This window comes from Purpureocillium lilacinum (genome assembly GCF_023168085.1).
Source record: "Purpureocillium lilacinum CBS 284.36 DNA, scaffold_6, whole genome shotgun sequence".
Classification (NCBI taxonomy): domain Eukaryota; kingdom Fungi; phylum Ascomycota; class Sordariomycetes; order Hypocreales; family Ophiocordycipitaceae; genus Purpureocillium; species Purpureocillium lilacinum.
In genome coordinates this window covers 114,368-128,600 of record NW_027072116.1, presented here as the reverse complement: position 1 = coordinate 128,600, position 14,233 = coordinate 114,368, and the positions used below count along the sequence as shown (strand labels likewise).

General features: G+C 62.0%; 2 protein-coding genes across 2 annotated transcripts; one reads left to right on the top strand and one right to left on the bottom strand.

Moving 5' to 3' along the window:
- Positions 1-263: 263 nt before the first annotated feature.
- PLICBS_007963 (uncharacterized protein) lies at positions 264-2,459 on the bottom strand (the record flags this gene model as incomplete). Its single annotated transcript, XM_018324564.2, has 1 exon — positions 264-2,459. The coding sequence occupies one exon, from the start codon at positions 2,457-2,459 to the stop codon at positions 264-266; it is 2,196 nt and encodes a 731-aa protein (XP_018177743.2).
- Positions 2,460-8,252: 5,793 nt separating this feature from the next.
- Positions 8,253-13,711, top strand: PLICBS_007962 (uncharacterized protein; the record flags this gene model as incomplete). The annotated part of the gene is made up of 4 exons (XM_018324565.2): positions 8,253-8,418; positions 8,519-8,842; positions 8,910-13,075; positions 13,133-13,711. 4 exons carry the CDS (start codon positions 8,253-8,255, stop codon positions 13,709-13,711), a joined length of 5,235 nt encoding a protein of 1,744 aa, XP_018177744.1.
- Between the last annotated feature and the right edge of the window lie 522 nt (positions 13,712-14,233).

The following is a 14,233-nucleotide window of genomic DNA, read 5'->3' as shown; positions in this document are numbered from 1 at the left end:
AACTACAATGTGGAAACAATTTTTGTCCAACCGCTGTCTGATAAAGCATTACACTTCAAACATTTTTGCTTGCTACCTTTGTTCATGGCTGGCGATGCTAACTCGTGTCGCAATCAGGTTTATCGGCATGACGCATCTCTAACAGCAAGCGATTTATCGTGTTCTCCCTTTTACTAGCATAGTACTCGTGTGATTTCATCATGTCCGTAGACGGGGGGTATTGCCTTCTAAAGATTCCCGTTGCTCGTATCGTATAATACAAACTACACATCCGTGCTCGTCTCGTCACGGCCCGTAAAGACCTTGCAGATCCTCCTGCTGACGGCCTGTCCAATGGTACGGTCCGACAACTGCCCGTCCTTGTTGGCGCTCTTCTGCACCTTGTCGAGCCTCTCGGGCCCGCCGGCCTCGAGCCCCCGGACGAGCTTGCTCACGCTGTCGAACTCAGCCGCCACGCCGTACGCGATGGGCGCCGTGATGCGCACAATCTCCTGCAGCATACGCACGTACGTGTCCCTGGCGTCCTCGCCCGTCCGCACCTGGCCGCTCTCCATGCAGAAGCCCGCCGCCGACGTGGCGTGGTCCCTCTGCTTGCGGTAGGGTATCGTGGAGATGTGCTGCGTGAACGTGGTTACCCACCGGGCCGTCTCGGCCGACACCGTGGTGTGGTGGATGAAGACGTCGTGCTCGACCTGCAGACGCAGGAGGGCATCCTCGACGACGTCTTCGGAGATGTACTCGGCGGCGTTGGCGGTCGACCGGCCACGGCTGGAGGCCGCGGAAGCCTGCTGCGCCTGGGCTGCGCGGACGCCCGAAGCAAACTGCCTGTTACGCAGGTTGCGGTTCTTGCGCAGCCAGGGCGTCATTCCCTGTAGCAGGTACATGATATGGTGGTGAGGGAACTTCTCCCTGATGCTGCCGACGTGGCCGTCAAGCCCGTCTCGCGTCGCCAAGCTGACAAAATCGTCGGCATTAAGAATCGTGAGCACATGCTTCTCGTCGCGTACATGCGCAGGAATCGGCTCCCAGCGCCCCAGATCCTCGTCGAAGCGGCTCTTGACTTTGCGCCGCCACTTGATGACGGGATGCTCACCGCTATCCCAGGTCGCAAACTGGACATCAAGCCCCTCGAGGAGCGTCTCCACCTGCACCCTATGGTCTGAGGCCAAACACGACGGCAGATCGACAATCATTTCTGGCGTGGATACCTTCTTGTCCGTCCGCAGCTTGTTGACCTCTGCCAGCGCCGCGGCGCGCTCCTTCTCCCGTGCCTTTGCCTCCTTGTTCCGCTCCCGCTCCCGCTTCTTTCGCTCCTTTTCGGCGGCCTTGGCGGCCCCGCGAGCTGCCTTGTCGACGGACGTTCTGGCGCCGGACCTGCCCGACGAGTTGTTCAGGCGAGACTTGCCGATGATGTTGTCGCTGCGAGACCGACGAAGGGGTGACCGGGGCTTGAGCGGTCGTTTGGTGATGTCGATGCTTGCAATGTCGGCCAGGTCGCTGCCGTCCGAGTCGTCCGAGTCCGAGTCCGAGTCGTCAATGTTAATGACATTTGTCTCTGAGAGAACTCTCGTGAAAGAGCGGGGCGCAGGATTAGGCATGGACACGCCGGAACGTGAGAAGCGTGACTCTGTGGTTGTCCTGGCGGGAGATAAGGACGTCGGCGACGGTGGTGCGGCAGTTCGCTGCGACTTGTCTGCCGCCGCAAGGCCATCGCCCGGTTCGGGTGAGCTTGCAAAAGGGTCGATATCCTCCCCAGGAACCGGCGAAACGGCTCCCCGAGCCGACGGCGAGTTTTTGTGCGCCCTTATGGGCTGCTTCGGTGAGCGCCGATTCCGCATCGGGGAGCTCTCGAAGGGATCGACGGACATGGAACGGGCAACATCGGGTGATGGTAGGTCCACGGCGTGTTGTTTCTGTCGTTCGCCTCGAGAAACAGGCGGCACGGCAACTGGCTCCGGGGAGCTTGCGAACGGATCCGAGCTCACGACCGGCGCGGCGAACCTCGACGACGCCTCGCGGCCGTGCTGCCTCGGCCTTGGCGTCGGCTGTTCCATGGAGCTCGACACCTCAATGAGCTCCAGTTCCCTGCGCCCAGGCTGGGCGGCATTGCGTCCCACAATCAGCGGCGGCCGAGAGGAGGAGGCTTGTGTCGCCACCGTGGCGGGTGTAGGGCGTGAGGGGGACGCCGTCCGTTGCCGCTTCGGCCGCGGGCGCGCTGCTATGAGGAGGTCGATGTCGTCGTCGCTGAAGTCGAAATCGGAGAGGCCCGTCAGGTCGGCCACTGGGATGTTGCTTGACAAAGCAGTTGAAGCCACAGATGGTCGAGCCTCTGTTGAGGAGCGCTTATGGCCCGCATGTCGCTGCAGGTGGTTGTTGTCATCGCCTCGATGGCGAGCCTGCGTTGGCTTCGAGGTCGGCGGGGGACTCGAGGAGATGAGGTCGATTACGTCCGGCGCCATGGTCCGAATTGGAGCCGCATCGAGTCATCCGCGTGCAGATGGAGGGCCTGTAGCACGGGAAGATGAGGGTGTCGTGGCGCGGAGGCGGCCGAAGAGCAAGACTGGTGATTCGGGCCGCCTAGACGTGCCTTGTCACGGTAGGCGCGACGGCGAGGGGCAGCCTGTCGCGCCCCTAACGCGAAGGTCACGTGCGCACTCTTGGCTGCGCGCCTGGCTGCGAAGCAGCGCCTTCATTCTCGAGCTCGAGATTCATCACCCAGTACGCGGACATATAAAGCGCATCAATGATATTACATGCAGACAAGGTGTGTACAATTGCTGCATGCTGCGCAGCCTGCGATGGAGATAGAAAGCGACCTGCTCCCCTTGTAGCCAGGGCGTGAATTAGAGCATCAGGCAGGATGACGGCGGACGCTCACGACGCGTCGCGAAAAGAGAAAGAAAAGGCGCAGCCACGCCGGGACCACCCCAACCCACGCTGTGGCGGCACTGATCGCTCCATGCAGTCAGGACGTACGTACGTACGTCGCGGGATCAGCAATGGCAAAGTGCGTGCGTGCATGCGTGCGTGCGTCCGCTGCCCGTCTCCTGCGGGCTCGGCCTCGACGCCGAACGCCGCCCGCCCGCCTCTGCCGCCGCCGCCAGAGACCCGCGGGCGCGCGTGCGCACGGCCGCCTGCGTCGCCACGCATGCATCATGATGGATGTCTCCCTCCTCCGGCCGCTGCGAGGCCAAAGCGCGCCCGCGCTCGCTCACCCCTAATAATAATCCCCATGCCGCCTCGCCTGTCATCCCCCCCGCGCGTTCGCAAACAGGGCAGGTCAAAAGTTGAGGATCATCGGCCGGCCGCAGCCAGACCTGTCATGTTCGGCAGGATGGTGGTGGCGGCCTCACCATGGTCCCCTCTGACACGTGTGGTTCATCACCGGCCTGATTCCCCTCCTGCAAATTACCTTGCAGTGCGAGTACCGTACAAATGACGGTGTATGGTCTCGAGGCCTTGCCCGTATACTTGAAGCGCGAAGACGGTGCTGTCCGTCGACGACGGAGGCGGAACCAAAAAGCAGCGAGCGACTGTTTGGCCGGCGCTGTAACTTGTAGGTGCATGAGCACGGCCTGTTTCGACCGGGGGCCGCGACACAAAATCGAGGGGGTGATGGAGCCTATCCTCACCATGGTCTACGCGTGAAGCTTCAAGCAGCATACTGCCCAGGTATTACAAGGCAAGGCAGCCCACCGACAATGGCAACCGCCGACACTGTATCACATGGGAGTGCTGTGCGTCGTCTTGCGCACGCAGCAGGCTGCTGTAACAGTACCCAACTCCTGCTTCCCGTCGGGCCAAGGACGCCGCGGCTTGTCCTCGTCGTGTGTTTCAGAAGTTGCTTCTCCCGCGGAGCCTGGAATGCGACAAAGGGAGACGGGACCCAGATTCAAGATTGTCTGGTGCATGTCTCTACCCAGCCGGGGGGAGATCTTGACACAATTGCCGATTGCCGGGCGTTGCACCAGGCGCCTCGTCCGGTCATCATCTGTCAGATGAAATCGCTTCCGGTCGCACCAGTTGCCGACGTTGGTAGTTGCGCCGCGCATAGGGTAGGCGGAGTGTTCGCCGAGCTTATTAGTATGAGTGCGAAATGGACGCTTCTTGTGCCAACCGAGGCGGTGTTGTTGGCCGGCCGGGAAGCCTGGACTACGAGCACGCACGCAACAAGGACACTCCTTGCCCAACCGACAGACAAGCGGGGAGTCCACGGCGGCCGCAGGATGCGCATGATGCGAAACAGGGCCAGAGGGAAACAAAACAAGACACGAGTGAGCCCGTCCTTCAGCTGCCGAGACGCGTTCACGCGCGACCAAGACGTCCAGCAATCAGCCTGCACGGCACTTTGCTGGGTGGTTGCCTCGTCTCACGCCGGCGCGGAAAGAGGCCAAGGAGATGGCGCAGGGGCGAGGCGGCGGGCGCTGGCGGCAGATCCCCCAGACCCTCGCATCGCTGGCGGGCGGCTCCCTGCTGCCGAGTGCGGTGTTGGTTGTCGGCTCCGTTGGTGATATTGCCAGGCTCATGCAATGCGGGATCCTGGCGATGGGCTTCGGGCACGGTCAACGACAAGCAACGACGAGCGCATGCGGAAGCTCGGGCTGCCTCTGGGATGATGATCTCGAGCTGCCAATTTATTACTCCGTAGTTAGGTGGCTGCCACGCGAAGCCGTTTGTTCCAGAGCTGAGGGAGGATCAATGTCGCAGACAGGCGCAGACACACCGAGTCATCTGCAGGAGGAGTGCTGCACCCGTGTCAGTCACCCGAGAGTTGCCTTGCCACTGGAGAATCACGCCGGTCATGGTTGGTTGGCGTTGATTCATGGTGGTTATGATATGCCAGTGGTGCCACAGGAGCAGAGCAACAGGGCAAGATCCAAGGCAGGGCGATTTTCGCCAGTGCCAGCCAGACCCCGGTTGGAGCGCGTTTGCGTGATCCCATCAAGGCCATGTATCCGTATCGAACTACCAGCAGTAGCGCGACGGCGCCTCTTGGTGGGGAGCGTTGCATCGAAGCGCCTGGACCTCGTCGCGCTAGCCCATCACGGGATGCGGCCCTGCTTTTTTCAGCAGTCGAGGGATGAGCCAGGATGGATGGGATGGGATGGTATGGCTGGATGAATGAATGGGATGGAGTGACGGGCGTGATGGCGGACTGGCGGACGAGTTGTGCCGGCCAGCCCACCTGTCAGGGGCCGGCCGTGACAGTGCCACGTCGATTGGCTGCATCCATGGTCCCGTCCTTTGGCCGGCCGACTGACAGACAGGCGAGCCAGTCTGTCTTGTCTGCTTCGCCTGCCTTGCCTGCCTTGTCTGAGTGTTGGGGAGCCATGTGTTGCTGTTGTATGGGGCGGCGGGAGCAAGCGAGCGAGCGCGTTCGTCCCATCATGCCATCGGCCGCTACGTTAGTACTAGGAAGTTGGTTAGCTCCCACCGGGCGGGGTGGATCAGCAATAGCATCGACCTGCTATTACTGTACTGCGATGCGCTGGCTCGAAGCGACGACGACTTCTCGCATACGTTGGTGCAGAAGCTACGAGGATGGTGGCGTGTCGAGTCGGCCCGGGCATCGCGGGCGGCATCGCAGTCGAGCATCGCACGTGCAAGGCACGAAGCCACGCTGGGACAAGGGACATGTCAAGCCAAACTCGAGCATGCAAAGCCAGGCAAGGTAATAAGGTGACTTACTCGGACGCGGCGGCAGGGGCCTTCAGGGGCATGCAGGCGGGCGTCGACGGGGAGAGGTGGGAGAGGCTGGCGGGGGCTGGATTGCCTGCATCCCGTCCATGGATCCATGGATCCCTTCCACAGGCGGCCGCGCAGGCGGGAGGCTGGCCCCTGGTGCCAATTGGGACGTGGACGAGGTGGAAAGCGGCAGGGTCTGCACTCTGCAGGCAAGGCCGGCAGGGCCACCGGACAGGCCGCATCAGTTTGCTTTGGCGGCAGACAGGTGGAGGCGGCGGAGCAGGAGGCGAACGCCGCAGGGGCTCAGCGACGCAGAGAAGGAGGCGGAAGAGGCAGAAGTGGGGTCGGCGGCGGGCCAGGCAGGCAGCCAGGGTCTCCCGTCGCCGTCATGGACGCCCCAGGCGACTCTCAGTTGATGAGAGTCAGGCTCGCAAAGTACCTAAGTACGAGTGCCGTACAGCTACAGCACTGTGCGAGTGGGAAAAGCAACCTGAATTCGACAGTGTGCCCGCCCCAGCTGATGATGCCCGGAGGTCGTGCAACCAAGACTGCCTTTGGGGTATGCGGCGCTAGCGGGCGCGCCTGGGGGTGAATGAAAAAAAAAAGTCGAGAGGAAGAGGGCTGACGATCCGAGGGCTTGGGACCCAGCTGCCCAGGAATTCCATGGATGTCGTCGGGTGGTCGTTCTGTCGGGTCGGGTGTCTCTGTCTCTGCTGCAGGTGGTGGTGCATTGCTGACAGCCCGTGCACCCGCGAGCATGGATCCACTGGACGACGGTCCAAGCCCCTGTCCGGCTTCGACTTTGCACTGCACCGTCGGGTGCTTTGTGCGGCCCCAGCAGACCTCACCAAGCTCACCTACCCGATGCACTAACCCGCTCCCAGCGCCGAGAATCAATTGAGAGCTGCCCGGACCTGCAGGTGGGCAGCCCAGTGAAGATCGCAGGCGCATAGGTGCCCGGCCGGGGCCTGTGCAGATACCTTTTGGCAGGCCGATACTTTTACCTGAGGTGTGGTGCCCCGGGCTGCCTGCTTGCCCACAACAGTCCACAGTGTCAGGGCTCGCGTCGGGATGCGCTGAGGTCGCGGGTGTCCACCGCGTCCTGCGCTGCACGTATGGGTCTGCCACCCGCGCTGCAGTAGCACTTGCCATTGTATGGAAATTCCGAGGTCGCCCTGGCGGTACCTGGAATGGCTGAACTCTGTCGCCGCCCCGTCCAGGAACCGCAGGGCACCGTAGCCTTACAGTGCTTCCAGCTTGCGTTGCCCCTATTCCGCCCCCCCCCCCCCTTCTCCCCCGTGTCCATAGGTAGCTGAGGTGGTGCGCTCCCCTTATTATCCGCCATCCAGGGCGGGCTTGCCTATCGGGCTCCCCTATTGCTGTGCCCTTTGCTCCTTGACCTCGTCACCACCACCACCACAACCACCACCACAACCACCACCACCGCCGCTGCCCCTGCCGGCCGGCCGCCGCCATCACCACCATCATCACCCGCCGCCAGGCTGCATCTTCAACACCGCGTCTCCTCCCCGCGAGCCCGCCGCCGTTTGGCCACCAACGCACACGGACACGCACACACCATACACACACGCGCCAAACACGATCGCGCATCCGTCGGTCCTCCCTCCCCGGTCCTCCCACGAGAAAACACGTGCAGCCATCCATCCATCTTGGTCCGCCACCACGGGTGCCAGGTTCATCCCCGGCCACGGCGCCAGCCAGTTTCCACTTGGCCCTCACCCCCCCTGGTCCATCCTCCCCCCCCAGTTGGCTAGAGGCGCCGTTTTGGAGACGTCGCCCGCCGCTTCCAGGACCCTGGATACTTCGTGGGCGCTTGTTTAATTAAATATCGCCAAGGTCTCCGTCCCTCTCGCGAGCGCGCACCGTCCGCCGGCGTACCCTTGCTTGCCTCGAGAGGCGTGTTATTATTTTTTCTTACGCACCTGTTGTATTCCACTGCAAAGCGCTGCGCAACGCAACGGCAACCCCGGACCACTCTCCATCCCTCTGGTCCCTTTCTGGCCCTCCCCCCCCTCTGGCTCCCCCGTTTCTTTGCCTTGTGTCCCAAGCTTAAGCCAAGCCCACGCCGCGGCGACTCGCATGTCCTCCGTCACGGCGAGACACTGTCGCTCCTGACGACAATCCGCTCCTCCTCCTCCACCCTCTCTCTGCCCCAGCAATCGGACGAGCCCGCCCGCGACGACCGACGACCGACGAGCAACGCCCGCCCGTCCAACGCAGCGCTGACCGAGCGCTGCCCCCCCGACAGCATCACGGCTGCCTTGGCCCTCCGTCCCGACTGCCCGTCACCGGTTCTTGGCCGCCGTCACGGCATCGGCGAGCGATAGGAACCCTGGGCGGCGGGTCCTGCAAAATCTCGCCTACCGGCCGACCCCGTCCGCCAGCCTCGCAAGGAGCGCAGCTTGACCGAGCCGTCCTGAAGCCGACGGCGCTGCACTGCGGCAGCGCACACGCCATCTCGCGAACCCCGTCGTTTCCCTGTGCGTCCCATCGCCCAATTTTGCCCAGCCGTTTTGTCGCCGTTGGGCCCGCCTTCTCCCGCCGCCATGGCATCCTCGCCGCCGGCCTCTCCAATACATCCGCCTCAGCGGCCCCTGAGTGCGATCGCAAGACCTGCGCCGCCTAGGAGTGCCAGCAGGATGAGCATCAGCAGCAAGCCCGGCAATGGCAGCCGCGCCTCCGACGACGACAGTCGGACGGCCGTCAAAGTTGGTGAGTCGTCCCTCCCGCGACGCGACTCGACAATCCAGCCCGTCGAGACGCCATCCTGCGCCTCCGCGACTCGTGGCTAACCCCCTCCTCTTCTTCGCAGCTGTCCGTGTGCGGCCGCCCCTCAAGCCCGCCGACCCGGGCTACGATCTCATCCCCCAGCGCTTCCAGCGATCCATGGTCCAGACCACGTCCGAAACGAGCCTCGCCATCGACTCTCCTCAGGGGCGCAAGCTCTTCGTCTTCGACCGCGTCTTCAGCCCCGAGGTGATGCAGGATGGCATCTGGGACTATCTCTCCGACTCTGTTCACGCCTTTACCCAAGGCTACAATGTCTCCCTGCTCGCGTACGGCCAGTCCGGCGCCGGCAAGTCATATACAATGGGCACTTCAGGCCCTAGCGAGCAGCACGACGAAGACATGATGGGTAGGCTCCCCGCGTCCCCACCTCCCGCATTCCTGGTGCCTCGTGCCCGCTGACACCCGAATTGCAGGCGTCATTCCTCGCGCCGCCATGGCCCTCTTCGAGAAGCTGGAGACGCCCCGCATCGGGAAGGCTGGTTCCAACCCGAACAGGATGTCCAACTCCATGTCTCAGCTTCGTGCCCCGCGTGGCTACGGCCAACAGAACGTCCTTGGGGACCGATCCTGGTCCCTCAAGGCTACCTACGTCGAGATATACAATGAGCAGCTCCGCGATCTCCTCGTCCCCGATGCCACGCCTGCTCACGAGCGCAGTAACGTCGCCATTCGTGAGGACACCAAGGGCAACATCATCCTCACCGGCCTCCACCAAGTCGATATCGAGTCCGTCGACGACCTGATGAATGCTCTCAACTTTGGCTCAACGATTCGACAGACCGATGCCACCGCCATCAACGCCAAGTCCTCGCGCTCGCACGCCGTCTTCTCGTTGAATCTGGTTCAGCGCCGAAGCAAGTTTCAGTCTCCAGCTGCCCACGAGAACAAGCGCTTCTCGATGCCCATCGAGGCCATGACGGGCCAAGACATCACCGTGACGACCGACAGCAAGCTTCACTTTGTGGATCTCGCCGGCAGCGAAAGGCTCAAGAACACGGGTGCCCAGGGCGAGCGCGCCAAGGAAGGCATCTCCATCAACGCCGGCCTGGCCTCCCTGGGCAAAGTGATCAGCCAGCTCTCGTCCCGACAATCTGGGTCCCACGTTTCGTACCGGGACTCCAAGCTCACCCGACTCCTGCAAGATTCGCTTGGCGGCAACGCCATCACTTACATGATCGCTTGCGTAACACCTGCCGAGTTCCACCTTAGCGAGACGTTGAACACGGTCCAATACGCCCAGCGCGCACGAGCCATCCAGTCAAAACCACGAATCCAGCAGATTGAAGAGGGCGACAAGCAGGCAATCATCGAGCGACTTCGCGCCGAAGTCGACTTCCTTCGAGATCAGATCAGGAGCGCCGCCACCGGCGGGGGAAGCCCTCGTCGCGGGCCTCCCGCTGCTAATGATAGGACCGACCGGCAGAGCGAGCGCGAGGCCGAGCTGCAAAACCAGCTGCTCGATGTGCAGGAGAACTACAGCACATTGAGCAACAGACATGCGAAGCTGATTGCGGAAATGGCCAGGGCTAGGGAGAATGAGTCCGAGGCCAACGGGGTCACCGAAAGCGACAGTGCCACCGACCGCCTCAACCGCTCCAACTCGTTTGCCCAGGCCGTTGAGCAGGTGGTCCTTGAGTACGAGAAAACGATCCAATCACTCGAGCAATCGCTGTCGAATACGCGCGCCACGCTGTCCAACACGGAGACGAATCTTCTCGAGAAGGAGACTAAGTGTGCCTACGTCGAGACGATCAACACGCAGCTGCAGTCGCGGCTGCAGAAGCTCATGGACCGCGAAGCAAGCACCGAAAACTACCTTTACGATCTCGAGGCGAAGCTGGACGGCCACACAAGCGGCGAGGAGAAGAACGCTACAATCATCATGGAATTGCGCAAGGAGATCGCCCGGGTTCGCGAAAACGAGGCATCGTGCGAGGACTACATCTCGACACTTGAGGAGCGCTTGGCGGAAGCGGATCAGGATGCCGAGCTTATGCAGCGGGAGATTGATCGGCTGGAGCAAGTCGTTGAGCGCCAACGAAGTCTGGGCAAACTAGACGCGCTGCTCTACGAGCTGGACCACGTCGACGATGCCAAGAAGCAAGACCACGAGGGCACCAATGGAGCTACTCGCGCACGCGCCCTCGCTAATCGCTCGCGAAGCCAGTCACACGCCAGAAGTGCGAGTCAGCTGGAGGAGCCCATCCCCGAGGACGACGAGCTCCCCGACGACCTCGACCGCCAGGGGGAGGCCATCGACGAGGAAATCGGCGACGCTGCAAGCCAGATGACAGAGCGTCCAGACGCGGACGGCCAAGTTGCGGACGAGGATGTGCCTCAGACCCCTGCGCAGACCATGTTCGTCGCCGACAAGCTGGAGAGCGTGACGCAAGAGCTCATCGATCTGCGCGTTGAGCACGAGACGACCCTCAACGACTTTTCAAGCCTCCACGCCAAATACGAAGAGGCCCAGCGCGCGCTCGCGGCACTCCAGGACGCAGCCGACGAAGCCCGTCACCCTGCTCGAGTCCGAGACTCCATGGTTTCGGTGGCCTCCGAGGCCAACACCCGACCGGACTCGTACGCATCCGACGCCAAGTCTGTGGACACCAAGAACGGGCCGAGATCGTCGACATCACGGTCGCTCTCCTCGGAGCTGTCATCAGCCCTGGAGTCGCCTGCAACCGCAAACACATCCAACGCCGATGTCACGTCGGAAGACGAAACCGCCACCACCAAGCCGGCTGTGTCGACTGAAGACCTCACTGAGGGCCACGACGAGATGCTGACGCAAGAGGTCGAGCGACTGCGCACTCTGGCTGACAAAAAGGCGGCTGCAGAGAAGGAGCTGCTGGGTAAGTATGCTGCTCTCCAAACCAAGCACAGCGAGACTCTCGACATGGTGGAGGAGCTCAAGACGGAGGTCTCCAAGGCCAGAGCTGTGGAGAGGGAGGCAATACCTCCTCGACAGTCGACGCCCATCATCCGCCGCAAGTCAAGCCAGACGCTCATGGTGATTGACCGCGCCCACCGCTCGTTTGCATCCCTGCGCAACATTGCCAGCGAGAACTTCGAGGGGCAACCCGAGGTGATGCAGAACTTTGAGCTCAACATCAACGCGGCCATGCACGAGCTTCATTCCCGGAGCGAGCGCATCCTGGAGCTCGAGGCGGACGTCGCGGCGGCCAAGAAGGAGATGGAGACTAAGATGACCATCATTTCAGGCTTGACCCGCGAGCGATCCAGTCTGAAGGCCGGCCCGATGGACATGTCCATGGTCGCCACGCTCCGCGACCAGCTCGAGCAAAACGAGAAGCAGCTGCGGGAGATGCGCGAGGCGCACTCCGCCCGGGAACAGGAGCTGACAACGGAGCTGGAAGGCTTACGGAAGTCCATGGAGCAGACGGCGGCCGCTAGACAATCAGGCGACGCGGTGCCGCCTCTGGCCGAGGAGCTTCAAAGGGAGCATGGCGAGAAACTTGCCAAGCTGCAGACGGAACTTGCCGGCTTGGAAGACAAACACAAGACCGTACTTGAGTCGATGCAGGCGACAGAAGGTGAGCTGCGAGGGACGGTGAAGCAGCTCGAGGCACAGGTCGTTTCGTTGAACACGGATATCGCCACGTTGCAGAGCAAGACGAGTACCGAGAACGACGAGGCGGCAAAGGAAGTCGAGCAGAAGCATCAGAATCTGGTCAAATTCCTCCGCAGCGAGATCGACGAGTACAAGGCCATCATCCACAGCAACGCGTCCAAGGTGGCCGAGCTTGAGAGTGCCCACGCCGCTGCCAAGTCTGAGCTGGCGGAAGTGTCCAAGGCCCACGACGAAGCCACCGAAGAGGCGACGCGCCATCAGGCGGTCGTTGCCAAGTTCGAGGAGCAGATTGCGGCCCATGGCGAAGCGACCAAGGGACATCAAGAAGCCCTTGAAAAGCTCAAGGCAGACCACGCAAAGGAGCTCGCGGATCTGAAGACGCTTGAGCAGAAGAGCTACGAGGAACAAGTCGAGGTTCTTCTGTCAGAGCATGCCGACTCTGTGCATAAGCTGGAGTCTGAGCTCGCCGAGGCCCGGGACGAGCTCATGAAAGCGGCGACCCAAGCGGCTGCTGCTCTCGGAGTGGACGTGAGCGTCGAGAAGCTCGCGAGCCAGATTGAGACACTGGCAGCCGCGCAAAAGGCGCTAGTCGAGGAGCAAGCCAAGGCCAGCGAGATGAAGGCCCACGTCGCCGAGCTCACGACGATCAACGAGACGATCATGCGCGATCTCGAAACGGCCAAGACAGCCCTAACGGACATGCTTGCGGAGGAGAAGGACAAGGCGCCGACAACCGTGGTGGAACAGATTTCGTTCGTGAAGCACCGCATGTCGGACCTCGAGATCAAGAACAAGAAACACAGCCGCCTGGTGGAGGAGCTGGAGGAGCAGCTGCAGAACAACTTTGACGAGGCGCAGCTGACCAACAACCGCCTGAGCACGCTCCAGACAGAGCGCAATGCTCAGCTTGAGGAGCTGTCGTCGGCTCGGTCCAAGCTGCAGGCGGAACTGGAGGCGATCCGCGAGGAGTACAACTCGCTTCAGGTAAGTTATCCTTTGCGAGGCGGCCTCGGCGGATGTCCGCTAACCAAGCAACAACAGGCCAAGTACCAGGAAGCCACCATCCCAGGCGACGTGAAGCGGTCCAACTCCAACTCGACGATCCGGAAGAGCGCGTCACACGCGTCGCTGCCGTCCCCGCCGCCGGCCATCCCCCTGCCGCCGCTGCCCAACGCAGCAGCCAGGAGCACTTCGCCAACCAACGGGGTGCCGACCTCGCCGACATCTACCCGCCCGGCCAGCAAGGAGAACGTCAACATTTCGCAGCTGACCGAGGACCACGAGGCTAGAATCCGAACCATCGAGAAGCACCTGTTCGCCGAGCGGCAGCTCACGCAGACGCTGGAGGAGGCGTTGACGGACCTCGAGAAGCAGTCTAAGAAGGTCAAGGCCGACTGCGACGCGTGGAAGAAGCGCGCCTCGGAGCTCGAGGGCGAGGTCAAGGAGCTGAGGGAGCGCCCGACGCCCGAGTCGCAGCAGGAACACCGATGGAGCATGCAAGCGGTCGAGGAGGAGCGAAAGAAGCGACAAGCCGCCGAGGCTGCTAGGAGACAGCTCGAGGAGAGGATGAACGCCATTAACAAGGGCAAGAAGAAGAAGGGCAGTCTCAACTGCTTCTAGGAGGGCTTGAGCGGCATCTAGAAGACGTCGCGCAAGGAGAACGCCGCGGAATGAGGGAGTGCGATCCGGGCAACGTTTCCTTTGTCTGTTTTCCGCTCCTCCCCTGCCGTTGACGCCGTGGGCTCCGCCCACATCACATACACACGCTCATGTTTGCACGGCCAGTGCGGTCTCTGGTGTTTCAGTTCTGGACGGTCGGTAGGCTCGCGCCGGTGACCGCCATGTTTGACGAACGACTTCTTTTTTTTTTCTCTGGTACTTGTCCGTTTTTTTTTCTGAGCACCGGCTAGGAGTTGGGGCGAGAATGACTGCTTTGCCGTATATTTCTGTCGCGTGGACGGGCACAAATACCACGTACATACAATCATCATACCCTGCCGGGGGCGCGCGGAGGAGGGAGGAAGATGGAGAGACGGAGGACGTGGGGCGGAAGGCGGCTTTGCGAACTTGTTTGTTGCTGAAAAGCGCTGGGAAAGAAGACGTTGTTGAGCTTGAATATGCGTAGAGAGCAGTTGTAGTGCC